The sequence below is a fragment of the Hemicordylus capensis genome, chromosome 14 (genome assembly GCF_027244095.1).
Source record: "Hemicordylus capensis ecotype Gifberg chromosome 14, rHemCap1.1.pri, whole genome shotgun sequence".
NCBI classification, from domain to species: Eukaryota; Metazoa; Chordata; class Lepidosauria; order Squamata; family Cordylidae; genus Hemicordylus; species Hemicordylus capensis.
This window is the reverse complement of record NC_069670.1, coordinates 10,345,492-10,372,661: the sequence shown is the minus strand read 5'-3', so window position 1 is coordinate 10,372,661 and position 27,170 is coordinate 10,345,492. Positions and strand designations below refer to the sequence as shown.

The following is a 27,170-nucleotide window of genomic DNA, read 5'->3' as shown; positions in this document are numbered from 1 at the left end:
TTTGGAGAGCTTTGGGGAGGGTTTCCCCGCACATGACTAAGGGACCCTTCAGCTGAACACTTGTGTTCAGACACACAGGCGGCTTCAGGAGGTACAGCTTGGCAATATGCAAAGGCCTTTGGAGCAACGGAGGCCGCCCGTACTCTTCATCGGGGTCTCCCAGCCTGAGTGGCTTGCCAAGGTGGCCTTGGTGTGGGCTCCCGCCTCACTTCCTTGTGCATGTTGAGGAGCTTGGCAGAAAGCGGCTTCTCCAGAATGCATCGGGCTGAACGCCTTCTGCTAGGCTTGTGGCCAAAGGGGCTGATCCTCTGGGTTTCTCCGGGCGGGCCACTTCGGGTACCCGCCGAGTCAGCCAGCTCTTCTCAGCCAAGCCTGGCTAGCACTTAGCAAAATCTTCTGTCCTCCTCCTCCTCCTCCGGGGGTCCAGAGCAGCTTCGGGGGGATTCCGGGCAGGCGGACAGGAGGATGCGGTCAAGCAGCCCCTGCCTTGTCCCAGGTTGCCCCAGGCTGGCCAGGCTTCAGGATACCCGGAAGGGTAAGAAGAATCAGGCCAAGCATCTCTTCCAGTTGGTAGTGGAGGAGGAGGAGGAGGACCCCCTGCGCCCCGAGGGGCGAGAGTGACCCTCTTCGGCTTCCTGCCTGGCCGGCCGGGAAGAAGCCACCCCCCACCCCTGCTGCCAGGCTGGGCGAGCGGGCATGCATTGCACACAGCCCGCACTGGACTCTGCAAGGCAGCAGCAGCCTCCACCAGGTGCCGGGCAGCCCACACCGACAGCAGCCTGCACCCTCCTCAACTCCACCCCCGCTGCCGCCCCTGGAATGGTCGCGTCCTCCTCGTGACGACGCTGGAGACCTTCTCATTGGTGTGGGGGCCGGGACGATTCCTTTTGCTAGTCGACGACGGGAAGAGAAACTCCGGGAAGGCGCTTGTGGCGGCGGCGGCGGAGGAAGGCCAGAAGAGCCGGTAACAGGGGCGGGGGGCACCTGCCCGGGGCATGGGGGGGCCGCGATCTCCGGGGTGGGGGGGCGCCCCTTTCGGACGTGCGATTACAGACGGGGGAGCAGCACACGTGTTGCAACAAAAGCCACGCCGAGACCGAAGAAGGGCTCTTAAAGGGAAAGCGCAGGAGAAGGATCCTGCCGGCACGTGGGGGGGAGGCCCGAGGGGGACCCTCCAAGCATCCAGCCCGCAGCTGACGCAGCCTTCCCCCTGCCCCCCCGCTCAACCCTATCTCTATTATTATCTCTTTGGCCTGTATTCAGCTTTTTGCCGGAAGTGTATCGATTTGTGTGTTCTATCATCTCACCCCTATCTCTTTGGCCCGTGTTCGGCTTTTTGCCGGAAGTGTATCGATGTGTATGTTTTATTTGCCTATCCCTATCTCTTTGGCCCCTGTTCGGCTTTTTGCCGGAAGTGTATCGATGTGTATGTTCTATTTGCATATCCCTATCTCTTTGGCCCCTGTTCGGCTTTTTGCCGGAAGTGTATCGATGTGTGTGTCCTAGCTGCACATCCCTATCTCTTTGGCCTAAATAGGACAAAGAGATAAGGGTGTGCAGCTAGAACACACAGATCAATATACTTCCGGCAAAAAGCCGAATATAGTACAAAGAAATAAGGGTGAGCAGCTAGAACACAGGCTTGCCTACACTTCCGGCCCAAAGCGGGAGCCGCGAGCTCCCATTAGGAGTCCCTTCCTCTCGTCCGATCTTTGGGAGCACCCATTAGCCGCGAGCAGGGAGGGGCTGCGAGTGGCGCCTCTCTAGTCACTGGCATCTCCCCTCTAGGCTGGGCATCGAAGGAATAGCGCGGAAAGCTCCACTTCCGCTGTGGGCCGGTTACAATCTCGGAGAAAGGACGGAGCAACTACTTCGGAGCTCCCCATTGAATGTGGGGGGCGGGCGGAGCCGGAAGTGATGGGTAGAAGCCAGGCGACCGTCACCTCTATGGCACAAAAGCAAATGGTGTCTCGCGAATCACGGGTTGGAGGAGGGGCGTGGCTTTGACCTGCTTCCGGCGGAACCATTGAGCTGGTGAAAGAAGTCTCCGGCGGAAGAAGGGGGAACTTTCGTTTCGGGAAGTAGCTGGGGAATGGTTTCGGGGCCGGACCGCTCTCGGGCCCTGATGGTGGCGGGGAAGGCCGGGATCATGGCGGCGCTGGAGGACGCGGAGTCTCTGCCCCGAGGGGGCTTTTGCTGCTGCCGCCTCTGCCACGTGCCTGTCGCCAACAGTGAGTGGGGGCCGGGGGGGATGGATGCAGCTGGCTGGAGCTCCTCGGGGTGGGGGGGAAGGCGCTCTGCACACGTCCTGAGGCACTCTTGCCCCCCTCGCTTGCTCCTGGGGGTCTGGCGGCTGCTGCTGCTTTGGGGGCAGGAGGGCAGGCTGCCTCGGGGTCGGGCCCAGCAGGGCTCCTTGCAGGTGGCAGCAAGCCGGGCTTGTTCCCTCTGCTGAGTAGGGTCCGCCTTGCTCTGCCCTCTGGTGGGGAGACTCCCTGGGGGGCTGCCCCAGATTCCCCTGCGGGGAAGGGGCTGCAGCTCCGAGGAGGAGCCCCTGCTGGGCAGGCCGAAGGTGGTCCCCGGTTCCCTCCCCAGCAGCATCTCCCGGGGAGGGAGGGAGGCAAGCAGGCTGGGAGAGACGCCTGAGCCGGAGGCCCTGGAGAGCTGCTGCCAGTCAGGGAGGCCAGACTGAGCTAGAGGGTCCAACTCGGTAGGAGGCAGCTTCCTATGTATGTTCCTAATGCGTATGAGCTCCCACCTTTTTAGTATTAGTATTAGTATTATTTAGTATTATATCCCGCTCTTCCTCCAAGGAGCCCCAGAGCAGTGTACTACATACTTGGGTTTCTTTCTCACAACAACCCTGTGAAGTAGGTTAGGTGGAGAGAGAAGGGACTGGCCCAGAGTCACCCGGTGAGTCTCCTGGCTGAATGGGGATTTGAACTCGGGTCTCCCCGGTGCTAGTCTGGCACTCTAACCACTGCACTGCACTAGCTCTCTTGGCTTCCTTAGTTTTAATAATTCCTTGGAGAAGAGAGCTGGTCTTATGGTAGCAAGCATGATTGGTCCCCATAGCTAAGCAGGGTCTGCCCTGGTTGCATCTGAATGGGAGACTTGATGTGTGAGCATTGTAAGAGATTCCCCCCTTCAGGGAGTGGAACTGCTCTGGGAAGAGCAGAAGGTTCCCAGTTCCCTCCCCGACAGCATCTCCCGGGCAGGCAGGCTGGGAGAGATGCCTGAGCCGGAGACCCTGGAGAGCTGCTGCCGGGGGTCTCCATGAGGGACAACCCTGCTCCTTCCCTTCTGTCCCCTTCTCCATTTGCTATTGCCCTGGCCTCAGAAACGCCCCCAGTGGGACCTCAAACGCCTTCTGGCAAGACGTGCCCTGTCCTGGGTTCCGGGAACGGGGCAGGCTGTCCGCGCAGTGTGTGTCTCCCTTCCCTCCTGGGCTGTCCCTGAAAGGCTTCTCTTTCATGCTGCAGAGCCCAGCCTGGAGGACCACCTGCGTGGGAAGAAACACCAGCGCCTGGAGCACCTCCGCACCGCCCGCCACGCCCAGGAGCAACGCAGTGTCTTTGGCAGGGGCTTCCGCAAGGGCACGCCGGCCTCGGAGCGGAGCGACTACTTCCAGGCCTACGGAGAGGTGGTCGACGTGGTGATGGACAAAGAGAAGGTGAGGCCGTTGGCAAACAAGGGCAGAGTCCCAGGGGGCCAAAGCCACTCGCTTGTGGGGCCAGCCTCGCACTTCTAAGCCTGCAACTCTTCTGCTAAACGGAGCAGGAGGCCTCTCAAAAACGCCTTAATGTTTTCTCCTAGTCATGTAGCCTAGTCAAGCTGCAGCCTAGTCTGGCTGGGGTTGTGGGGGTGAAGGGCTGTGCTTAAATGGATGGCCTGCTGTATCTTCTTACAACAGCTGATCAGGTGGTCCACGGTTTCATCTGCTTCTTTACAAAGGCGGCACTTGCTGTTTGTTGTGGATTTTTTGACTTTGGCTCTTACTGCATTGGTTCTTTGTGCCTGTTCTTGTGCAGCCAGTATTAAACCCTCTGTTTCTTTCTTCAAGTTGCCATTCTTAAGCCATTGCCAGGTCTTGGTGATGTCTGATTTTCCACTTACATTGTGCAAATATTGACCATGCAGGGGCTTATTATATATATATATATATATATATATATATATATATATATATATATATATAAAATTTTATTTTATTTTATTTTATTTTACACAGTCAGACAGGTGTTATTGACTGGTTTGTTTTATCCAGACATCGAGTCCTTCCCAAGGACCTGGGATGGCTGGATTTTATTGTCAGTTGTTATAGATATCGTTGCAGAATATAGGCTGTTCCCAGTAAAGCTGCTTTTTGTAATTGGCTGATGGTGATTTCTGTGGCCCCCCCGATGGTGTTGAGGTGCTTTTCAAGGTCTTTTGGAACTGCACCCAGGGCGCCAATGACCACTGGGATTATTTGGGTCTTTTTCTGCCACAGCCTTTCAATTTCAATTGGTAAATCTTTGTATTTGGTGAGTTTTTCTATTTCTTTTTCTTCTATTCTGCTATCCCCTGGTATTGCTATGTCGATTATTTTGACTTGTTTTTCTTTCTTCTCGACTACAGTGATATCTGGTGTATTGTGTGGCAGATGTTTGTCTGTTTGTAGTCGGAAGTCCCATAATATTTTTACATCTTCATTTTCTTCAACTTGTTCAATTTTATGGTCCCACCGATTTTTGGCTACAGGTAGCTTGTATTTTTTGCAGATGTTCCAGTGTATCATCCCTACTTTGTCATGCCTTTGTTTGTAGTCAGTCTGTGTGACTACAAATTATTATTACTACAAATTATTATTATTATTTTATTTTATTTTATATCCTGCTCTTCCTCCAAGGAGCCCAGAGCTGTGTACTGCATACTTAAGTTTCTCCTCACAACAACCCTGTGAAGTAGGTTAGGCTGAGAGAGAAGTGACTGGCCCAGAGTCACCCAGCAAGTCTCCTGGCTGAATGGGGATTTGAACTCGGGTCTCCCCAGTCCTAGTCCAGCACACTAACCACTATACCACGCTGGCGCCCACACTTTAGAGCCCACACTTCAAAATAGATGACCTGCTTTGCTCTTCCCCCAACAGACTTCACGGGAGCAAGAGAGGCCAGGAACACGGAGGAAGCAAAGCTGCTCTACGTCCGGAGGGAGCCAGAAACCTGTGAGAAAACCTTGACTCTCAGAAGCTGGAATTGCACCCTCATAGGACACACTTCCCGGGCTGTGACCGTGGAGTGAGGAGGCAGATCCCGGGGGCGGGGGGGGGGCTCTTTCTGCTCATGCCCCAAACAGCTCCATTCCTGCTGGAACAGGACTGTGTGTCTGGAAGGCTTTGTAGCCAATAACACTCTTGTGCAGTTGTTAACAATAGCCTGTGTGTGTCTGTCCTAGAAACTTCTTGGTCAGGTAACATGCACGTTTGTGTGTGTGTGTGTGTGTGTGTGTTTGATAACTGATTGGCTTGAGTTTTTCGAGCTTTGCTTTGTACAACTATCTTGAGCTTGCTGGTTGGCCCAAGTGCCATTGGATCGGAAACAAACTGCATTTGTGTATTGTTTAGCACTAAGATCCACAAAGTGCCAATTCCTTGAAGGGCATTTTGGCTTCTGATACATCAGTGAGTGGGAAACATTGGTTTATCTGCTGCTTATATCTGTTAGGTTTTTCTAATTATTTTTAAACTTAACTCTTATAACTCTTAAAGCTTTGTAACTTTAAAAAGTGGTTCTAGCTTAGTCTTAACTTGAATTTTATTGGTTTACATTATATTGTCTCATATTAATGTTGTGAGCCCCCGAAGCAGTAAGGTACGGGGTGGGTAGTGCACAAAATACTCTAGATGTAAATGAAATTGAAATAAACGAACTAAAGATAATGTATTGAGAAAAAATGCAAATCTGATCAGCTTGACATGTGTATGGCCTGGGATTGTGGGTGAATTTCTAGAAGGATGTTTTGAGAGCCATGTTGAGTCATTGTTGTAGCATCAACACTGCATATTTTAGATTGTGAGCCCTTTGGGGACAGAGATCCATCTTATTTATTTATTATTTCTCTGTGTAAACCGCCCTCAGTCATTTTGGGAAGGGCGGCATAGAAACTGAATAATAATAAAAATAAAAATCTTTAACATGCTGGGTGAGTTTATTTCCTCGAGACAATGCTGGATCTGCTGTGTTGAAGTAGACTGTGACTAACCTTCTTCAGCATGTTTCTCTCTGCAGGGAGACCTACAAGGAAGCATGCCCGGGTCCTAGGCCAGGCATCGCCAAACTGCGGCCCTCCAGATGTTGCTGAACTACAACTCCCAGCATCCCTAGACACAATTTTTGGTGGCTGGGTATGCTGGGAGTTGTAGTTCAGCAACATCTGGAGGGCCGCAGTTTGGGGATGCCTGGCCTAGGCTCTTTGGCCAAGTACTGCAGGGGGGAGGGAGGGTTGGATTGGTGGTCTGCTAGGTTCCCTGCTAACGGAACAAAGAGACACCTCTTTAAAAGTGGTGGTGATTCTCTTGCTTGAAAGTGGGGAGCAATTGGCCCTATCCAGCCCCAGCACAAAATCCCTCGGGGGGTGGGAGTGGCAGCTGTTGCAGGAACCCAACGTGTATCTTTTTAGAGTGTGAGCCCTTTGGAAAGTTCACTTTTGACCCACTGCCCCTTTGACCCACTGCCCCATCGACCCACTGCCCCTTTGACCCTTTGCCCCTTTGCCCCACTGCCCCTTCAAACCTTGGAACCATTGAACAGAAGTACTTTTTCACACAATGCGTGATCCACTTGTGGAACTCTCTGCCACAGGATGTGGTGACAGCCAACAACCTGGATGTGAGCCCTTTGGAAAGTTCAATTTAGAACCATCCACCCACTGACCCATTGTAACTTTGTAAGTTTGTAACTTTGTAAGTTTGTAACTTTGTAAGTTTGTAACTTTGTAAGTTTGTAACTTTGTAAGTTTGTAACTTTGTAAGTTTGTAACTTTGTAAGTTTGTAACTTTGTAAGTTTGTAACTTTGTAAGTTTGTAACTTTGTAAGTTTGTAACTTTGTAAGTTTGTAACTTTGTAAGTTTGTAACTTTGTAAGTTTGTAACTTTGTAAGTTTGTAACTTTGTAAGTTTGTAACTTTGTAAGTTTGTAACTTTGTAAGTTTGTAACTTTGTAAGTTTGTAACTTTGTAAGTTTGTAACTTTGTAAGTTTGTAACTTTGTAAGTTTGTAACTTTGTAAGTTTGTAACTTTGTAAGTTTGTAACTTTGTAAGTTTGTAACTTTGTAAGTTTGTAACTTTGTAAGTTTGTAACTTTGTAAGTTTGTAACTTTGTAAGTTTGTAACTTTGTAAGTTTGTAACTTTGTAAGTTTGTAACTTTGTAAGTTTGTAACTTTGTAAGTTTGTAACTTTGTAACTTTGTAACTTTGTAACTTTGTAACTTTGTAACTTTGTAACTTTGTAACTTTGTAACTTTGTAACTTTGTAACTTTGTAACTTTGTAACTTTGTAACTTTGTAACTTTGTAAGTTAGACATGCAAAAAAGGGACACAGCTTTTCTGAAGACATTTCCTTGGGCAATGGCATGAATGATATTTAGTTAAGAGAAATGTGCTGTATTGTGCTGAGAATGAGAATTAAGCTGAGAGCAGCTAATCCATTGTCAACTCTGTCTGGGCTGCTGGGAGAGCCTGGAGACCTCTTACAACAGAAAAAAATATAAGGGCAGAGTGGTACTACTCAAAATAACAAAGAAAAAAATACCACCCAATGCAAGAAATAGAAACCATGCCAATATACGTATGAATGGAACTTCTTGAATCACTTCATTAATATAAGTCATTTATTATAATAAAACACTGAATATACATGAATCACTTGACAAGGTTTCACGATAAGTCCTTGTTTCCCAATGAGCTTCCTCAGAAGTGAAAGAACAATTGTTATGTCCCAAACGTGATAGACTTTACATTCTCCCTGGTGTATAGAGTTCTTCAAAATAGCCTCCAAAAAGGTTTCTTCAATTCCTTCAAAGGGAGTGTAGATTGTATCCAAACATTCTTAGATTTCTCCAAGGGAGTTAGACAGAGGCCTTCTAAATACAAAACACAAACCATACATAAAAGAAAACGTTTGCAAAACATGAGAGAAAACATTAACAACCTACTGAAACGCATATGTCTACATCAAAGATAATTACCCCAAAGGTGCCACAGTTCACAAACTGCTGCCCAAACTGACACCCAGTCATATCAAGCCTGCTCGGATGAACTGACCAAGCTGCCTTACTCCAGGTTTCTAACACTCTCAATCATTCTCAGCTGCTGAACCTCCTAATCAGCCACTATCTGGCACTCCTCACGCTTAATTAGGGCACCACAATTACAAAAAACAGGATAAGTCTAAATACATGTTTAAACCATAAGGTGACAGGGAATTTAATCTGTGCATATAAAACGATTCTTGTCTATTTAACCATCTTACTGCATCAACGTTACAGTATCTAAATTTTTCTTTTCTAAAGGTGGAAATCACCACAAATTTAAAGTCATCAGGCTGATGACCAGCTAGCAAAAAATGTTCTGTGAGTGGTGCCTCTAATACTCCATTCTTTATTCTGTAGTAATGTTCTAAAATACGTTTTTTAACCGGACGTATGGTGCAGCCAACATACAGGTGAAACTCAGAAAATTAGAATATCGTGCAAAAGTCCATTAATTTCAGTAATGCAAATTAAAAGGTGAAACTGATATATGAGACAGACGCATTACATGCAAAGCGAGGTAAGTCAAGCTTTAATTTGTTATAATTGTGATGATCATGGCGTACAGCTCATGAAAACCCCAAATCCACAATCTCAGAAAATTAGAATATTACATGGAACCAAGAAGACAAGGATTGAAGAATAGAACAATATCGGACCTCTGAAAAGTATAAGCATGCATATGTATTCAGTACTTGGTTGGGCCCCTTTTGCAGCAATTACTGCCTCAATGCGGCGTGGCATGGATGCTATCAGCCTGTGGCACTGATGAGGTATTATGGAAGACCAGGATGCTCCATTAGCGGCCTTCAGCAATTCTGCATTGTTTGGTCTCATGTCTCTCATCCTTCTCTTGGCAATGCCCCATAGATTCTCTATGGGGTCAGGTCAGGCGAGTTTGCTGGCCAATCAAGCACAGTACACTGTATACTTTTCAGAGGTCCAATATTGTTCTATTCTTCAATTCTTGTCTTATTGGTTCCATGTACTATTCTAATTTTCTGAGATTGTGGATTTGGGGTTTTCATGAGCTGTATGCCATGATCATCACAATTATAACAAATTAAGGCTTGACTTATCTCGCTTTGCATGTAATGCGTCTGTCTCATATATCAGTTTCACCTTTTAATTTGCATTACTGAAATTAATGGACTTTTGCACGATATTCTAATTTTCCGAGTTTCACCTGTATAGCTTTAAACATGGGCACATAATAATATATATGGCATAAGCAGAATTACAATTGGAGAAATCTTCCAAAGGCTTAACATAATTGCCAGCAGGATGTGGAAAGACTTTAGTGGGCAATGAAAACTTGCACGCAGCACACGTCCCACATTTGAAATGGCCCTTCACCCTTGACAGAACTTACCTCTCCTGTGGCATCTCCGAGTGTATCCAAGAAACTTGTATTTTTCCTGAAGCCAGTCAGCGGTGGTTCCTCACAACCTGGAATGATATTAACCAATGGCCAATATTTGAGAACCACTTTTTCAATTTTATTACTTAGTCAAGAATAACTCAGTCCCCATGTAATCCTGCGTGGTATGGACTTATCTTTGGTCTGAAATAAACATCTCCTCTGAATGCTATCTGCACGTCGTCTCGCTCTCTTAATAACACGCCAAGGATAATCCCTATTCAGCAATTGTACCTCAAGCCTCCTGGCAGATTTCTTATCATCAGAGTCCAGGGTGTTGTTTCTTTTTAATCTGAGGAACTGCCCATAAGGTAAATGATCTTTTAAATAAAATGGATGACATGATCTATAATGTAAATATGTATTACGGTCAGTCTCCCTGGTATACAATGATACAGAAATACGATGGTCAAATCCAGTATGTACATAGGCATCCAGAAATGAAACTCTGGATGAACTGATATGACTCCCAAATTTAATCGTAAACACTCTTTACGCCCCCGCCTTTTTTAAAAATTAAGTTGCCAAAATAACAGCCACTAGATCTTTTTATTTTATTTTTTGTTCCCGTCCTCTTGAGTTTAAAAAAGCCAAGCTGGTAGCTTGTTTCACTCTGTCGCTCTGGGTTAGGGGTGCAGCAGCAGGAAAATAAAATAAAATAAACCAAGGCTGCCTTGGGGGGGGGGGCTGTCTGTCAGCTGGGGATCGGGGTGCACTGCCTCGGGCCATGGAGGTTCCATTGAGCTATGCAGCCCTCTCCGCCCCCAGCAGTGAGGGGCAAAGAAGCAATGATCGATGCTTCCTTACCAGAGACCTTCCATCTTTTGCACATTTGCGCCTTGCGCTCAATGCTCACAGGAGGCACCATTTGGGCCCTGCCACTGGGTCACGCAGCTTGCCTCTACTAGTTCAGAAACTCCAGACTTGGTTGGAAGTATCGTCCTGTGAATGAGTCTTGTGCATCTGGCGAAGTGGGCTCCACCCACAACAGTATTTCCCAGCATACATTCATTCGTTTGGGCGGTCCCCTGGCTGTAAGAGAGATGCCAAGGTGTCGACTACAACACCCATCATTCCCAGCCAAAGGCCACGGCAGCTGAGAATGCTGGGAGTTGTAGTCAGCAACCTCTGGGAATCCCTCTTCCAAGGAACAAAGCCTTTCCTTTGCTGAAACCGACCAGGGAATGGGAAGCAGTCCTAGTAATTGGGTCAGTCGGATTTTGCCTGCGTGTGTGCAGATGAAACGGAACTGCAAAGGAAAGCCCCAAAGGCACTGAATAAGAAACGTTTCCCCCCCATTTAATACTCAAATCTCTCAGTATTTGAGATGCAGGCCTTTTATTCAACTACATCCAGTGTTAAAATTGGTAATACATAGTTTGCAAAGGTTAACAACAAAACACTGGTCAATTTAGATATGCTTTTGTCAAAAGGAAATATATTAGCAGCACCCAGACCCCTGCACCACGTTTGTGCTGCAGATGAGCTTCTGGGAAAAGCCAGTTAAAGGCCTTACAGGTCTTGCCCAATCGGAGAGAGGATTTAAAGGTCCAGACCCCCGAGTGTGGTCTTCACCTTGCCCAACCCAGGCTGGCAGCATCCCTCCCGAGGCAGCGGCACCAGAATTCCACATGAATCCCAGCACTGCCCATGATCCAGCAGCAAAGAAAAGGGGGCTCATAAGGAAAAACCGAAGTTACTCTGAAGAACATTCAGTTACTCCCGGAAAATGCCTCCCCCTTTTTGGAGCTAACCCTGTTCTACAGAGGCAGCTGTGCATTCATTCATTTATTCCTCATTCATATACCACTTTCCAACCAAATAAAGTTCTCAAAGCAGTTTAAATTGGAAAAGAATAAGGAGAAGAGGGTTTCCTACCCCCAAAGGGCTTGCTGTCTAACAAATTAAAGGAGTTGGAAGGGAAATATACAAGATTCCATACAATATTCAAGGGCTTCACTTTAACGATGTGGCTACGTTTTGAATAAGCTGTACAGTTCTGGTTGATCCGAGGATTGTGAGCAGGAACAACCAGATTAACAAGGGCCTCAGTTTCTGGGAAGCTCATCCAGAATGGCCGGATTTCTCCAGAGGACCTCAGCTTGTCACAGATGAATGCAGAGAAACACTCTGGAATACTTTTCACATTCTAACACTAAGAACGAAACTCCCATTTAATGCTCTCAACACTCCAAAATGCCGGACTCCTCTTCACCTTCTGCTCGTGGGCTCCATCTGGTCAGCTGTGGGCGACGGACCTTTGGGATGTCCACCCGCCCTGGTGCTATACTGATTAGCTGCCTTAGCTAAAAAGAACCTCCTTCTCCAGCAGCAGTCTGCTGCAAATGCCAGGCCATACTAGAGGGACATAAAACAGGGAGGAGGAGGAGGAGGTTACTTCTGCATCCTACCTGCAGGCTTTGTAGAAAGTGGGTGGTGAAGCTGATGGGCCTTTGCTCTCATCCAGAAGGGCTCTTTTTCGGTTCTTCGGTTACGCCACCAATTCTCTCTTTTCTTCTGCCTGGGACAAAAGAGCGGGAGGCATAGAATGGTTAGAGTTGGAAGGGGTCCCTGGAGGTCTTCTAGCCCACCCCAAGCAGCTGCTATTGGTAGGCCGCTGGCCGATAGTGCAACCAAGACCGCTAATTGCCCCATGGAAGCATCTGCCCTTTGCATTTATGGGAGGGGGGCCTCAGGGGTGCTACGAGAGAGGGGGCAACATGGGCTCCCTGCCGCAGCCCCCTCAGCCAAGAAGGGTTGAAACCAGGGGCGTAACTATCATCGGGCCAGGGGAGGCAGTTATCTGGGGGCCCCCCGAGGCAAGTCACATGACGGACTCCCCCAGCCGCACACCCGCCCGGGCTTCCTTCAGTTGGATTCATCCTCCAAAACTGATGTGAGTGTTAAGACCGGGAGCTACCAGAACAGCAGGTCTTTCTCTAGGACCGTTAAATGACTTGCATCGTCCACAATTTACAAAACCTTAAAAAAAATAATTTAGGATGTTTAGGATGATGTTTTATGGTGGCACATAGGTTTGATATAGATATAATTTTTACTCTGCTTTTTGTTACCACTATTCAGCCTCATTTAAGATTTCTTTACTTCATGAGCTGAACTTCAGTGAGGGGGCCGGGCGTTTTAAAATCTTGTCTCTGGGCCCCCTCCAACCTTGCTACGCCCCTGGCTGAAACTGATCGACAGAGGCCCTCCCCACCTCCATCCTATGAGTCTTGCTGGGGATTGGCTGAATGTTTGGAACCGGATTCAATGCAGAAGGTTGGTTTTTCATGTATATGGGCCTGTTATGTTCTGTCTATGGAGCTCCACATGACCTGTTCACCAAGCAAGGGACAGATCTCTGCCCTGATGAGCATACAATCAATCTAAGCAGAAAGGGAGTTTTATCATGAACGAAGTCAACATAAGAGCAGCCTTGCTGGGACACTACTGGGAAGCCCTCAAGCAGGGCAGAAAGCCAGCAGCCCCACCTGCTGTGTATTCCACAGTGCAACTGGTATTCCTGGTAGACTGCCCCTGAATGCGGAGGTTCTATTTATGGCTAGTAGCCATGGATAAGTCTCTCCTCCTCTCTGAATTGGCATGCTCCCCTTCAGGGTCCTTTAAACGAATGGCCTGATCTCAATACCTTGTGGCAGTGACTTCCCTAGTTTAATTACACCACCACCAACAACAACAGTAAGCAGCAGGAAATGCAGTGGAGCAAAACTGGGAAAGGGGGGAGAGAGTCCGGCACCCCTGACAGCCACATGCACAAGAGCCACTTGGATGCAGAATCCCCGCAGACCCCCTTGCTGGAATTCCTGTCCCCCGCTTTCTTCACTGAAGGTGGCTGCCAAGCAGCCACTCAATGGCGCAGCGGGGAAATGTGTTGAAGAGGTTGCCGGCTGGAATCCCGGCTGCTATGTCACCGATCTTGGGCAGCAGCGATCGAGGAAGAGGCTGAAAGGCATCATCCTCTCACGCTGCGCGGGAGGAGGCCATGGTCTGCCCCTCCTGGACTCTACCCAAGACAGCCACAGGGAGGCTCTGTGGGCGCCAGGAATCGCCACCAACTCGACCGCACAACTTGACCATCACCTTTTCAAGAAGTACAACAGCAACACACTTGACTTCAGCCACCACACAATCTAAGCACACGGGCCGCTCTTCTGAAGCACCCAGTTCTCAAGGTCCAAGCTTGCTTCTTGGCTAGCATTTAGCGACCACTGAGGCACGAGGCATTAACCAGCCAGCTTTTGAATCCTACAGAGCGATTGTCTGTAGACTCTTAAGGGCAGGAATTATATGGCGGACTTGGGAAGGCCCCAGACCCAGAGACAAATGGATGCTTGTTGGCTTTTTCACTTGCATCGCTCCAGTCTGTCTGAAGATTTCCTGCCTCGCAGGGCAGTTAGGAGGATAAACGGGTTCCAGATGAGCACCATGCAGGCACGCAGCTCACTGAGAAACCTGTGTGGCCTCCGTATCTTTTGGGGGCCACTAATCGATAGGTGGCTAGAGGCCGGCACGATGCCTCTCCATACCAGCTGCAGGAGAAAGGGCATGCCCTCAACTCCCGCCTGTGGGATTCTCAGAGGCATCAGGCGGGCCACTGTGTGAAGAAGCAGGATGCTGGACTAAATAGGCCTCCTTGGGCCTGATCCAGCAGGGAAGTTCTTAGTCTTCTTAAGTGCACTTTAAGAGTGACAAATCTCCTAAGAACATAAGAACAGCCCTGCCGGATCAGGCCCAAGGAGGCCCATCTAGTCCAGCATCCTGTTTCGCACAGTGGCCCACCAGATGCCGCTGGAAGCCACAGGCAGGAGTTGAGGGCAGGCCCTCTCTCCTGCCATTACTCCCCTGCAACTGGTACTCAGAGGCACACCCTTGAGGCTGGAGGTGGCCCACATCCCTCCGACTGGTAGCCCTTGATAGACCTCTCCTCCATGAAGTCATCCAAACCCCTCTTAAAGCCATCCAGGTTGTTGGCCGTCACCACATCCTGTCTAGCAACATGCCCCGCCCGCTGCCCTCCCTAGAGCCCAGGCTCAGCCTGCTGCAGGCTACAGACTGGTCTCTTCTGCCAGCCCAGCAACATGCAGGGCCCATTTAGTTATTCATTTATTCATTCCCATTGGACAGACCCGGGAGCAGCAAAAAGGAAAGCCAGCCAGGCCGGGACCGAAGCAGGGCGGGCTCTTAAAGGGAAAGCGCAGGAGGAGGATCCTGCCGGCACGTGGGGGGGGGGCCCGAGGGGGCCCCTCCAAGCATGCAGCCCGCCCACTCCCCCCCCGCGCGCCATGCCCCGGGCGGGTGCCCCCCTCCCCGCCCCCCTTACCGGCTCTTCGGGCTTTCCTCCGCCGCCGCCGCCGCCACAAGCGCCTTCCCGGAGTTGCTCTTCCCGTCGACGAGCAAAAGGACGCGGCCGGGCTCCGAGTCATCGCGAGAACTCCGCCCGCCACCTCCCCCCCGCTGCCCGCCTCAATGGTCTCGTCTCCCGGGACTTAACGTTCCAATCAATGAGAAGGTCTCCAGCGTCGTCACGAGGAGGACGCGACCATTCTACGGGCGGCAGCGGGGGAGGCGGCGAGGAGGGTCAGGCTGCTGCCGGTGTGGGCTGTCCGTCACCTGGCGGGGCTGGCTGCCGCCGCCTTGCAGAGTCCAGCCTGGCAGCAGGGGTGGGGTGGGGTGGGGTGTGGAGAGAGAGAGGGTCTCGCCCCCTTGCAAGGACTCCTCTCGGCCCCAGGCAGATGCCTCTTTCTCCCTGGCAGGGAGCCCTCCTCCCGGTTAGGGAGGTTCTAGGTCCCAGTTGCCTTGTTTAAAAGATGCAACATGGTTGCCAACTTATTCTCCTGGCATGTGGGGCTAGGTGCTGGCAGCTTCTGTGTGTGTGTGTGTGTGTGAGTGAGTGAAGTCCAAGGATGCCCTGCCTCTGAACACACAAAAGGGTCTTTTTATGCTTCATCAGCTTAACAGGCATTCAAAACACAATGGGAGGCTACATACGCAGCCTTTGACTGAGTCAGGCCCTCAGCCCATCTCATTCAGAGCTGTCTGCACTGGCTGGCAGCAGCTCTTCGGGGTCTCAGGTGCTTCCTTTCCCCCACAGTTGGACCCTTCCCTGAAGCTGTTACCAGGGTCTGCACCCAGGACTGCACACACGGGAGATGCAGCCGCCTGCCAATAAGAGCTAGAAGCTTGTGGGTCACAACTCCATCCTGTTAGGCAATCTCTGGCCGGTGCCTCTGCTGAGACACACACAGAGAGCAGGGTTTCAGTCTCCCAACTGCTCAACAACCTCCCCCCCCCCCGCGTTGTTCCTTCCCTGCAAAGAGCCGAATCAAGGCGCTGCTGCTGGTGCTAGAGGGGGCCAAGGGGCTAGAATACTCGGCTACTTAGCAGCCGGAGCAGCGAGTCAGAGTGAGCCCCCTCCCCAAAATAAGAGAAAGGGTCTGGGGCCCTGCTTTAGAGAAAGTTTGGCTCTCCAGAGTGGCAAAAGGCCGAATATAGGCCAAAGAAAGAAACTTTGGCCAATGTTCGGCTTTTTTCTGGATGTGTAGCGATGTGTGTTTTCCAGCTGCACACCCTTATCTCTTTGGCCTATGTTCGGCTTTTTGCTGGAAGTGTAGTGATGTGTGTGTTCTAGCTGCATATCCGTATCTCTTTGGCCTATGTTCGGCTGTTTGCCGGAAGTGTTTCGACGAGTATGTTCTAGCTACACATCCCTATCTCTTTGGTCTATGTAGGACAAAGAGATAAGGGTGTGCAGATAGAACACACACATTACAACACTTCCGGCAAACAGCCGAATATAGGACAAAGAGATAAGGGTGCTAGAAAGCTAGAACACACTCATCACTACACTTCCGGCAAAAAGCCGAACATAGGCCAAAGAGATAGGGGTGATGCTGCAGCTGCCAGGGAGGGGACTGGGGATCGCCAGGTGCTCTCCCCAGAGCGGCCCCATCCTCCCCTCAGCAGGAGAGTCTCTTCCAGTGCCCACAACACATCAAGTCGCCTCCCGTTGAAATGCAAACCAGGGCGGACCCGGCTTAGCCAAGTCGTGCTTCCTGCCCCAAGAAGACCAGCCCAGCCCTCCCCCCTGAGATGAGGAGGCTCTACTACGGGCACACTTTGGCTTCCGCTGGTGTGGAAAGTGGGGGCGGCGGTTGGGTGGGGGGGGGTCGTTGGAGGCCCACAACACGGAGGAGAAGCGTGGGAGGGTCTCCGTGCAGGAGAGCTGCCTGCTCGACTTGGCTGCAGCCGCAGGGCGGTGGGGCTGGCAGGTGGGGCGCGTGGCGGCGGGGGTTAGGGGGGTCAGCAGGACGAGGGTCCGGCCCCCCCACCCCCCCGCGGCCTGCAATATGGGCGCCGCCGCCACCGCGTTGGGTCCCGGGCGGCAGGGCGTGCTGCCAGCCACGGCTGCACTCACCGCGCGCGAGAGGGAGCCTTCCGCGCCCCCGGTTGCTCTGGGGAGGGGCGCCGCTCCCGGGACGCAGCCTCCCAGCATGCAGTGCGTCCCTCCCTGATGGTGACCCCTGACCCCGCAAGATGGCTGCGTCCAGGGAGGCCGCCGAAGCGAGGCTTTGAGCCGGTGGGAGGTGAGCGAGCGCCCCGCCCGCGAAGGGTCGCCCCCCCGCAGTTGTCCGAGGGAGGGAGGGAGGGATGCACGGAATGCAATGCGGGGTCCTCGTGGAGAGGGTGGGGGGATCGCCCACCCCCCCACCCCCACACCCACCCCCGGAGAGGAGAGGCTGGTCCGGTGGCCGCGAGCCTGGCTTGTCCCCTGAGCTAAGCAGGGCCCGCCCTGGATGCATCTGGATGGGAGACGAGAAGTGCGAGCAGCCCTGTCAGGGATCCCCCTTGCAGGATGGAGCCGCCCTGGGAAGAGCATTTAGGTCCCAAGCCTGCCCCTCCCAGAGCGGCTCCATCCCCTGCGGAGGGGAATCTCTTCCAGGGCTCACACATCCAGTCTCCCATTCATAGACAAACCAGGGCAGACCCTGCTTAGCAGAGGGGACCAATCCAGGCTTGCTGCTGCCTGACCAGCTCTCCTCCCATGTCACTGGAAGAGATCACTTTTTCCCACCAGGAGGAATGAATCTGAGTCAAGAAGAAAGGTTAGGAAAACATCAGGGGGGGCCCTTCTGCTTTGGTTTGCTGCTGATTTTTTGCCCCCAGTCTCTCCCCTCAAATGCAGTCCATTATACATTTACTGAGGTCTGCACCCCACTGGACTAAACAGAACTTACTCCTGGGCAAACTTGCACAGGACTCCGCAGCCAGCTGCTCAAAGCCCAACATCCCTTCAACTGGTTTCTGCTTTGAAGGGTAGGATGAAGCCAATTCCTCTCCTCACGTTCTTGCTCCCAAGCTCCCTGTCCCCGTCGCCTGCCTGCTTCCCAGAGGGCTTAACTTCTAAGAATGGAGGGCCTGGGCCACATTCTGCCTCTCTCTCAAATCCTAGACACTCCTGGGTCTGTGACAGGGTGATCCTAGGGGAGAAAAGCCGTTTCTCTTTTTTATCATTTGGAGTGTTGCAAATTAAGCCGCGCCTCCCTACACCACACACACACACACACACACACCTGTTTTCATGGGGTCGCCCGGGTCGCCCACCCTCCCCACACTTCCCTTCTCAGGCGTTCTGCACGTGTGCTCTTCTTCTCCACCCCTGGATGTTGTCCTTTCCTAGGCTCTGTTCTCTCCCCCTGCTCCCCACCATTTCCCCCCATCTTTCTTCCTAAGCCAGATCTACCAATCCCAGCACTGCCATGTCGAAGATCTCCCGAGCAGCCAAAGCGGTGCAAAAGGTGGATCCCGGAAGTGTGATCCGGACGATCATTCGCGCAGGGCAGGCTGTTCCCGGACCCCCCTTGGGGCCTGTCCTTGGGCAGGTACGTGTGGGGCGGGGATAGGAGGGGAAGGCTGAGCCTGGGTCATTTGGGATGTGGCCTTGCTGCTTGGAAAAAGTCTCCTGGGGCTGCCTTGTTTAGTCTGGGCGAGGTGTTGGCAGTAGACATAAAGAGAAGGCCTTGTGGGGTGACGTTGGAGCAGGGAAGGCCTGGAGGTGGGCTCCGGCTCTGTGGGCTCACCCTGGGCCCTAGAGAAGCAATCCCTGGTCCCTGCCAGGGAGGCCGGGGGGAGGAGAAGCACTGAGGCCCTCAGATCCTTCTAGCAGTTCTTGTCCCTTCTCCCCCCCCCCCGCCCCCCCAGAGAGGCATCCCCATCGGACAGTTTTGCAAGGACTTCAACGAGCAGACCAAGGACATCAAGAGTGGGGTCCCGTTGCCCACCCGCATCACTGTACGGGTGAGCAGAGCAATCACTGCATTGGTTCTGAGTCGGCTCTGGGGAGCAGCGGGGGCCAGTCAGCGTTTGGTGCACCCCAGAATAGGAAAGTGTCCCCAGTTCTGCACACGTCTGGCTGGCTGCAAGAGATGCCCGTCCGCCCACTGCTCAGCGTTGGCTGCATTGTGCCCTGGGCACTGTGCGGGGAGCAGGGCTGGTCTCAGAGTGCCCTGCTTGCCTGGGGGCGGCTTCTCCCTCAGTGGCCCCCCGTGCCCAGGCCTCTTGGCTGGGGCTGGCAGGCAGTGTCTTTCCGAGGGCTCTCGTAGATCTCCCCCACACACACACACATAGTTGCAGTCCCTTCCACCCGCCTCCCCCGCTGGCTGCTTTGCCAGAGAGATCTTGGGAGAGCCTCTGACTCCCTCTCCCCTGCATTTCTTGGACCTTCTTTGGAGTGTGTGTGTGTGTGTGTTTTGGCAGCCTGACAGATCCTACGAGATCCAGATAAACAAGCCCACCGCCAGCTATTTCCTCCTTTCCGCAGCTGGGATAGAAAGGGGAGCAAGGAATCCTGGTGAGAGGATCCGTGGTGGTGGGCAGAGGGGGGAACTGACTGGCTGGCAGGGTGGGAGGCTTGGCTACCTCCAAGCCCTGAGGTAGCGGGGAGGGCGGAGAGCTGCAGCAGCAAGGCCGAAAAATCCCAGCTGCCAAGTCGCTGGTGCCTGGTGAGTTTGGAAGCTCCCAGCCTTCGACAGTGGCTCAAGTCACTGTCGTTCAGTACTCATTCTTCTATTCATTTATTATTTTAAAAAATCATCCCACTATTGCACCATGGAGGGCCACGGTGGAGTACAGGATTCTCCTCCCTCCCCGCCCCCCAGCCACTTTTAATCTTCATGGTAGCCCTGTGAGGTAAGTTAGGCAGAGAGAGGGACTGGCCTAGGATCACACACAGAGCTTCATAGTTGAGTGAGGATTCGAACCCAGGTCTCCCTAGTGACCCACAGCACTCCTACTACGGTGCCCGTTGCTGGAATGGAAGTAAAATTTGCACAGGGTGCTGAAGGAAGGAGATGCCATCCGTGTCCCCATCCATTAGGACAAGTCTTCCCAGCGATGCTAAAAAAAGCAAAACTTCAGCATCAGAACAAGAACAGGAAAACCGCAGCCAGTCAAAGCCCCGCTAAAAGGAACAGTCGTGGGCCCTGCTGAGAAGTAGGGTGTGCGTCGGCCCCTTAGAAGCAGAGCGGGGAGGGAGTTCTGCAGATGGAAGCCACCATGGCAGACGCCGCCCTGGGAGGGAGCAGTGAGACCCCAGGAGGACAGCCAGGTCATGGCCCCTTTGGCTGCTGTGCAGGACACGAGGTGGCTGGGATGGTGACCCTGAAGCACCTGTACGAGATTGCCCTGGTGAAGTCTCAGGACCCGTCTTTCGTGCTGAATGACTTGCCCCTCGAGAAGGTCATCCGGTCCCTCATGGGCAGCGCCAAGTCGCTGGGCATCAAGGTGGTGAAAGAGTGAGTCTCTGCAGGATGTGGGCCTGTGGGGAGGGGGCAGGCCCTGGGAGGGGACAAGGGGGCGCTGTGTCTCGATGCTCTGAGGAGGAGAGGTTGTAGCAAGGCCCTGGGACAAGGCACCGCTGGCAACATTTGCACAGGGGTGGGGAGGCAGCAGAGATGTGCTGGGCCACTTGGGAAGGGTCGGTGGGTCTGCCATGGGGCAGAGGTGGTCTGCGGAAGAGCAAGAGGATGCCGTTCTCCTTTTTCTTCTCTCCGTCACAGCCTCAGTGCAGAGGAATATGCTACCTTCCTGAAGCAGCGAGAGGAGGCGTTGGCAGCGGAGGCTGAAGCAAAAGCATTGGAGCTGCAGGAAGCAGGGAATAAATGAACCCCCCTCTTTGCTCCTTGGAGGACCGGCCGGCTGGCGGGGTTGGGATGGGGCTGGTGGAGCCTGCCTGCCGCTGCCTTGTCCCCACTCTCTGTGTGCTGCTGGGAAATAAAGTTTGCTTCATTGGTAGTTTGGTGGTGGCTTATTGGGGAGGGGAGGGGAGGCCCCGCCCCGGCGTGAGTCTGAGAGGCTAACTCTAACCACTGCACACGTTATCATAGTCCCGTATATGTTGCCCCGAAGCCCCCTTGAAGGAGAAAAGTTCCAAAGTGACACCTGCTGTGTGCTGATACCAGACCGGCCCTTCTGGCCACTCTGCACATGCTCAGTGACGCACCATAAAAGTCTTCACTCTGGTCTATCAACCTTCCTCTGGTCCAGCCAACTCACTCTGCCCCCAGAATTAACACATGTAAGAGTTAATTCTGGGGACAAGAGGAAAGTTGCTGGACCAGAGTGAAGACTGCTCCATTGCGTCACTGAGCATGTGCAAGTGTTAACTCTGGGGGGGAGGTGGCAGAGGAAGGCTGTTGGATCAGAGTTAAAACTTAAGCTGTGTCACTGAGCATGTGCAAAAGTTAACTGGGGGCGGGGGGCAGAGCAAGGAGGTTGGACCAGAGTGAAGACTGCTCTGCTGCGTGACTGAGCATATGCAAGTGTTAGCTCTGGGGGCCAAAGGATGGTTGCTGGACCAGAGTGAAGACTCTAATGTTATTTCACTGAGCATGTGCAAGTATTAACTATGAGGGGAGGGGGGGGCAGAGGAAGATGGCTGGACCAGAGTGAAGACTGCTCTGCTGCATCACTAAGCATGTGGAAACATTAACTCAGGGCCAGAGCATGGTGGCTGGACCAGAGTGAAGACTATTATGGTGCGTCACTGAGCATGTGCAAGTATTAACCATAGGGGCCAGAGGAAGGGGGCTGGACCCCTCTGGTCCCGCCACCATGCTCTGGCCCCCAGAGTTAATGTTTCCAAGTGCTCAGTGAGTCATAGTCCTATCAAATAGTCATCTCTCCCATAGGATAGGCAAGACTGTGCCGTAGGAGGTGATGCCTTTCAGCACCTTCCATGTTGCAGGTGCCCGACTATGGAGGAGTTTTCCATAGCTTTGGCAAACAAGCCAGTGGGGATTGACAGACAGCCTCTTGCTCCCTAGGCAAGTAGCTTCCCTCCTGCGCCATGAGGTGGCTTCTCTGCGCTCCATATCACTCCATTCTTACCTCGCTGCCCGCCAGGAGAGCCAAGCATGTGGCCGAGGAGGAGGGCCTGAGCTGTGAGCCGGGAGCCACCACTGAAAGCAAGCATGCCTAACTGCAATGCGGGGAGTATCCAGCAGGGGGCGGGACTGAGCTGCATCTCATTCCAACTTGGAAGCCACCCACACATACATTCCTCTCTCTGTGGGGCTTGCGTGGGGGGGCGGGGGCGGGGGCTGTTTCCTGATAACCACCAATACGTCTTGCATTGGATATTGGAAGCCCATGGGGTGCCCGCCTTTGGCTGCTGTCCACACAGACTCCAGATTTGACCGGGCCTCTGATGGGCTCCTCCCACCCTCTGGCTGGTACCCAGGATTTCCATAGCAACGAGTGAAGCTCTTTAGCATCCCAGCTGCCTGTTGCTAAGGGCTGCCTGGATGGAGTCAAGGGCGGGGGGAGGAGATGGCGGGATCCTTTCTGGCCTGGGGCTGCCGTGGGAGGGCAGAGGAGCTGGTTCCATCCTCTTCCTGGCCCCTTTGAGCAGTGCCCACCTCCGTTCTCCTGCCCACCCACTGATAACAGTCCCCTCTCCATCACAGCCAGCTCCCCCCGCCATCCATGGGGAAACATCACCCAGAGGAGGCAAGAGAAGCTGGACAGATGCCTCTGGCGGAGCTAGACCCTTCCTCCACCGAGTCCAAGATTGTCAACACAGGCTGGCAGCCGCCTTGGCTCCAGGGTTGGAAAGACCTAACCCTCTGCCAGAATCTTCTGCCTTTGATGCAGGTGTGGTGCCACTGAGCAGCTGCCAGACCTCCAAGTGCCCCCCTCCCCAGGCCCCTCTCCTCCAGTTTGCCAGTCCTGGAGCTGCTCTCCTGGGGCTCAGGGGGCCACTGTTCTGATCCTCCCAGCAAGGCTCCGATACCTTTAACATGCTAAGTGCACGCTAAGACAAAACAGGTGCAGCAGCCATGACGGGGAAGCCTCTACCTGTGGAAATTCTGCCAGTCCGGCTGCCAAAGGCCATGCCAGAAAGTCCACTGTGAGCCTGGGCAGAGCAGGCCCCCCAGCTGACCTTCACGGCACCTGATCTGCGGAACTCCCTGCAGCCTGACGGGCCGCCTGGTCCCCTGGCTGATGCATTCCTCTGGCAGGTGAGTGGTGGTGGTGGGAGCCTTGCTTGCCCCCCTGGGCCCCTCCTCCTTCTCCCTGGGCTGGGGGCGGCGGTCCTTCCTTTCTGCTGCCTGGCATGTGTGAACAGCCTCTTGCAGAAGCCTCCTTCCACCCTGCGGCGCTTTCCCCAGGGCAGCGGCTGGCCTCTCTCGTGGAGGGGGGGGCGGCATCTGGGGGGAGCAGAGGGGCGTTTTTAAAATTATATGCGGGGTGGGGTCGTATGGAGTTGGGTGGGGTGGTCTCCGGGCCCCTCGCGGACGAGGGAGGGCAGCGGGAGGGAGGCGCTTCCAGGCCGGGGCGCATCTCTGCCGCCGCCGCCGCCGCCGCCTCCGCCCCCCCCCCAACCCGGGCTGCGGTTGCCAGGGCAACATGATGCAGGCTGCTCCGAGGGGAGGGGGCGGCAGGCGTGACGTCAGAGGGGCTGCTGTTGCGGCGGCCGCTTTCCCTGTTCAAGCTGTGGAGCCTTTTCCCTATTTTGGCAGCAAAAGGCAGCCGCGGCTCGCGACGTCAGCCCTTGCTCGCTCCCGCCGCCCCGCGCCCTGCGGGCAGCGTTAAAGGCGCAGGGCCCCGCTGGCAGCAGCCTTCTGCTCAGGGCTCAGCAAGCCGGCCTCTCTGTCTGGACACCCCGAGGCACCTCTCCCCGCCCCCCCCCCACAAAAGACCCCAAACGGTCACTAGTTAGTCTTCCTCCTCTGCGGGTGGTCAGCAGGCAGTCTGGCAGACATGCCCCTTCCTCGAGTGATGCTGGCCACAGCCAGGCAGGTGTGCACGTGTGAGTGATGAGGTTCTGACATGCCGGTCATTGGGGTGGGGGTGGGGGTATTATTCAGGGCTTGACTCATTGAGAGGGAGCAGAGGACCCCTCCGGAAACTCACAGGCCCTCCCTCCTCCTGAGGCCTCAGGCTCAGCAAGCTCATGCCGGGAGCGCCCCCCGAAAAGAGCTGGGGCCCCTCTCTTCCCGCCCGGCCCCCCGTCCTTTGGACGCTGGTTCTGCCCCAGGCGCTTCGTCCACACGTGCAAGTGATCAGTGTTGGAGGGGATGCTGGTCTTTCTTCGCCCGCCACCAGGCAGGCCGGCCGGCCGGTCCGCTCTGGCTCAGGAACAGGCAACGCTGCTGCTTACAGGACGCTGCGCTCGCTGCCTGTGGAGGTAGACCATTATTTTATCTCTGAATTATTATTTTATTTTTAAACGAAACTGTTTTATGTAAGCTGACTTGGGTCTCCTTCAACAGAAAGGCAGGATATAAATTCTGTGAATAGGCATAATAACTGAAAGCAAATTCTAATAAGGAAAACCAGAAGACTTCAGAGGCCTGTTGAGCCACATGGGAAGCTGCCTCCTACCGAGTCAGACCCTCGGTCCGCCCAGCTCAGTCAACGCAGACTGGCAGCAGCTTCCCAAGACAGGCAGACAGGCAGGCAGGCGTCTCGTCCAGCCTTACCTAGAGAAGCTGCCCAGGACTGAACCTGGGACTTTCTGCATCCACTCATGCAGGTGCTCTTCCAGAGAGTGGCCCCATCCCTTGAGGGGGATATTTTCCAGGGCTCACATGTAGTCTCCCATTCAAATGCAAACCAGGGCAGAACCTGCTTAGAAAGGGGACCATTCATGCTTGCTAGGAAGATGCTGAAAGGCAGCCTCTCATCCTGCGCGGGAGATGATAATGGTCAACCCCTCCTGGATTCTACCAGAGACAACCACAGGAAGGCTCTGTGGGTGCCAGGAGTCAAAACCGACTCGATGGCACACTTTCCCTTTACCATGAGACCAGATTGCCTCCCCTATCAAGGGCAGAGTGAGAAAATGAACACACATGACCCGAGATTATTCCCACCCTCAAATTGACAGCACAGTTGCTCCCTCCCCGGCCCTCTCCCCAAAAGCAGGGTCCCTGTGCTTTTATAACAGCCGGCAATTCAACAGGTGGAGTTCCCCTCTGAGAGGGTCATGGATGGCTAGAAGATTCACACAGTTGTTATAAGCACTAGGGAGGTGAAAGGACAGTTGCGGGGTGGGGTGGGGGGGACGACTCTGCATCAGTTGAGAACCAGGGTTTGTTTCCTGCGCTGTCAATCAAACTCTGGTTGGCTTGCAAGATGTACAGGCCTCAGCATGAATGGGGTGAAGCAGGGACCCTCGAGGGCCCCGCTCCCACTCTGCTTCCCCTTCCCCATCCCATCTCCCCCAACCCTTTCTATAAAAAGCCGCCTCCCCCCCCAACACTTGTGAATCGTCTTGTACTTTCGGTGATGCTGTGGGTGGGTCGCCATGGCAACCACTGAGATATTTTTGATGAAGACAGGACCTTGCTTGGCTCGCTTCCTCACACTCTTTCTCCCCCCCCCCCACTCCTGTACAAACAGAGATGGAGGCGGCCGGGGGCAGCGGGGTTGAAGCAGAAATAGATTTCAGTAGAACAACAACATGCGAGGTGTGCTATGAATGAGTGAGGGGGAGGAAATATTGGCTGGGGAGAGCTCAGAAGGACCATGGTTCGGTCATGCAGTGGGGCGGAGGGGTGTGTGTGCTGTACCTGTGTGTGTGTGTGTGTGTCACTATTTAATCTGAGCCAGCATCAGGCCTTGGCCCTGTGAAATGATGAGTGCCTCTAGGGATGTGCAGAGTGCGGCTGGCTTCCGTGGTCCCAGAGGGCAGCACAGCTCCCAGGCCTCAGGCGTGGCGCATTTCCCAAGCGAGCGTGCTGGGTGGTTTTTCTTCTTTAAAGGCAGCCCTTTAGAGTTATGAAAGGAGGCCAGTTCTCTAAGAGGTTGGCGCTTCTCCTTCTGCTTCCGGGGCACGAGGTAAGGGAGGGGTCTTGGGTGGCAGCGGCTGTTGCTTTGCACCCAGGACTGCGGCTTGCAGGACAGAAGGCAGTCCAGAGTGGCCAGTGACCGCGGAGCGGCTGGGGCTAATCTGGATGTTTCCCATGGGCAGGCTCAGCTGTGGACAATGTGCCGTCCACCCATGAAGTCCTAAGCCCCGCTTTGCCCCGTTCCTTCCCTCACGGCATGCGGCTTGGCTTGCTTGTTTGAGCTGCTGCCGGGAGCTGTCCTGGCTGGGCCTTGTGGCCCAAATTGCACGGACGGAATCGTGTATTCTGGGGGGCTAATGAGAGGCTTATTCTTGTTTGCAGGTGAGGATGGATTGTGGGGAATTTAGGGTTCTGCCAGAGGCACGCACAGTTGACTGGGGGAGGGAAGGGAATAGGTGCGAGAGACCCCCCAGTGGGCCTGCATCATTGGCCCCCTGCCCCCAGGGCCCCTGTGCTGTGCATCTGAAACCTCGATTATGAAAGGCACGTCTTCTTCTGGGGTTTTAGCTCTCGCCCTCTGGCTAGGTGCAGAAATATAAATAGCTTGTTCTCCTGGGTTATTAAAAGCAACAGATTATAGGCAGTGCCAGTGAGGGGGCTACTTTATGTAACGAGGTGGCAACCCCACCAAGGGCCGCCTGCCTTTGTCTGCTCCCCCCCCCCACTGTATCTTTCCCGTCCCGGCTCACCCCGCTTGTTCCAGGGGCTGAATTAACCCACCACTTCCCCAGTTTGGGCACAGCTGAGCCGGGACTTGGTCGTCAGCAGCACCTTTGCCGTTCTCGACTCGCAGTGCCGTTGTTAAAAGAAGAGGGGGGCCCGGCAGCACCCAGCAGGGACGGGCATCTCTGGCTGAGGCAGGATGAGGCCCTGAACAGGGCAGGTGGTGCTGTGCAATGCTACAGAAGCGGCACACTCCCTGCCCCACTGGCCACCCAGAAGCAGTGGGCCCCGGGTGGGGAGGAGGGAGAGCGAAGAAACTTCCAGGGCTCCAGAGAACAGGAGAAGGGAAGAAGGACGCTCCCCAGACGGGGCAGAGGAGAGCCCCCCAAGCGCCCCCGGGCGGACTAGCCTCCTGGAGAGGCAGGCC

At 53.6% G+C, this 27,170-nt stretch overlaps 3 protein-coding genes across 10 annotated transcripts in view; 2 read left to right on the top strand and 1 right to left on the bottom strand.

The window, feature by feature from the left end:
- Window positions 1–16,276, bottom strand: part of LOC128336948 (potassium channel subfamily K member 4-like) — a 77,521-nt gene extending 61,245 nt beyond the window's left edge. The window contains exons 1-4 of one of the 3 annotated variants that reach the window (XR_008312124.1): window positions 15,049–15,207; window positions 12,119–12,224; window positions 9,660–9,736; window positions 7,854–8,119 (exon numbers count right to left, since the gene is read on the bottom strand). The gene's annotated coding sequence lies outside the window, so the exon portion shown is untranslated. Of the gene's footprint in view, window positions 1–7,853; window positions 8,120–9,659; window positions 9,737–12,118; window positions 12,229–15,048 lie in introns of those variants that run through there. The other 2 variants (XR_008312123.1, XR_008312125.1) reach the window with 2 other exon arrangements.
- Window positions 661–6,177, top strand: LOC128336949 (speckle targeted PIP5K1A-regulated poly(A) polymerase-like). The gene is made up of 4 exons (XM_053277291.1): window positions 661–964; window positions 1,789–2,231; window positions 3,480–3,670; window positions 5,129–6,177. Exons 2-4 carry the CDS (start codon window positions 2,093–2,095, stop codon window positions 5,216–5,218), a joined length of 420 nt encoding a protein of 139 aa, XP_053133266.1. The 5' UTR covers window positions 661–964; window positions 1,789–2,092; the 3' UTR covers window positions 5,219–6,177.
- Window positions 16,277–17,152: 876 nt separating the features above from the next.
- MRPL11 (mitochondrial ribosomal protein L11) lies at window positions 17,153–21,017 on the top strand. 6 transcript variants are annotated; one of them, XM_053277216.1, is made up of 7 exons: window positions 17,227–17,311; window positions 17,803–17,830; window positions 18,463–18,607; window positions 18,927–19,022; window positions 19,482–19,575; window positions 20,359–20,518; window positions 20,783–21,017. In XM_053277216.1, exons 1-7 carry the CDS (start codon window positions 17,239–17,241, stop codon window positions 20,886–20,888), a joined length of 702 nt encoding a protein of 233 aa, XP_053133191.1. In that variant the 5' UTR covers window positions 17,227–17,238; the 3' UTR covers window positions 20,889–21,017. The 6 variants fall into 6 exon arrangements, with proteins under 6 accessions (XP_053133192.1, XP_053133195.1, XP_053133194.1 ...); XM_053277218.1 differs by having other exon boundaries at window positions 17,249–17,311; window positions 17,697–17,830; XM_053277217.1 differs by lacking the exon at window positions 17,803–17,830 and having other exon boundaries at window positions 17,153–17,311; window positions 18,459–18,607.
- Window positions 21,018–27,170: the final 6,153 nt, after the last annotated feature.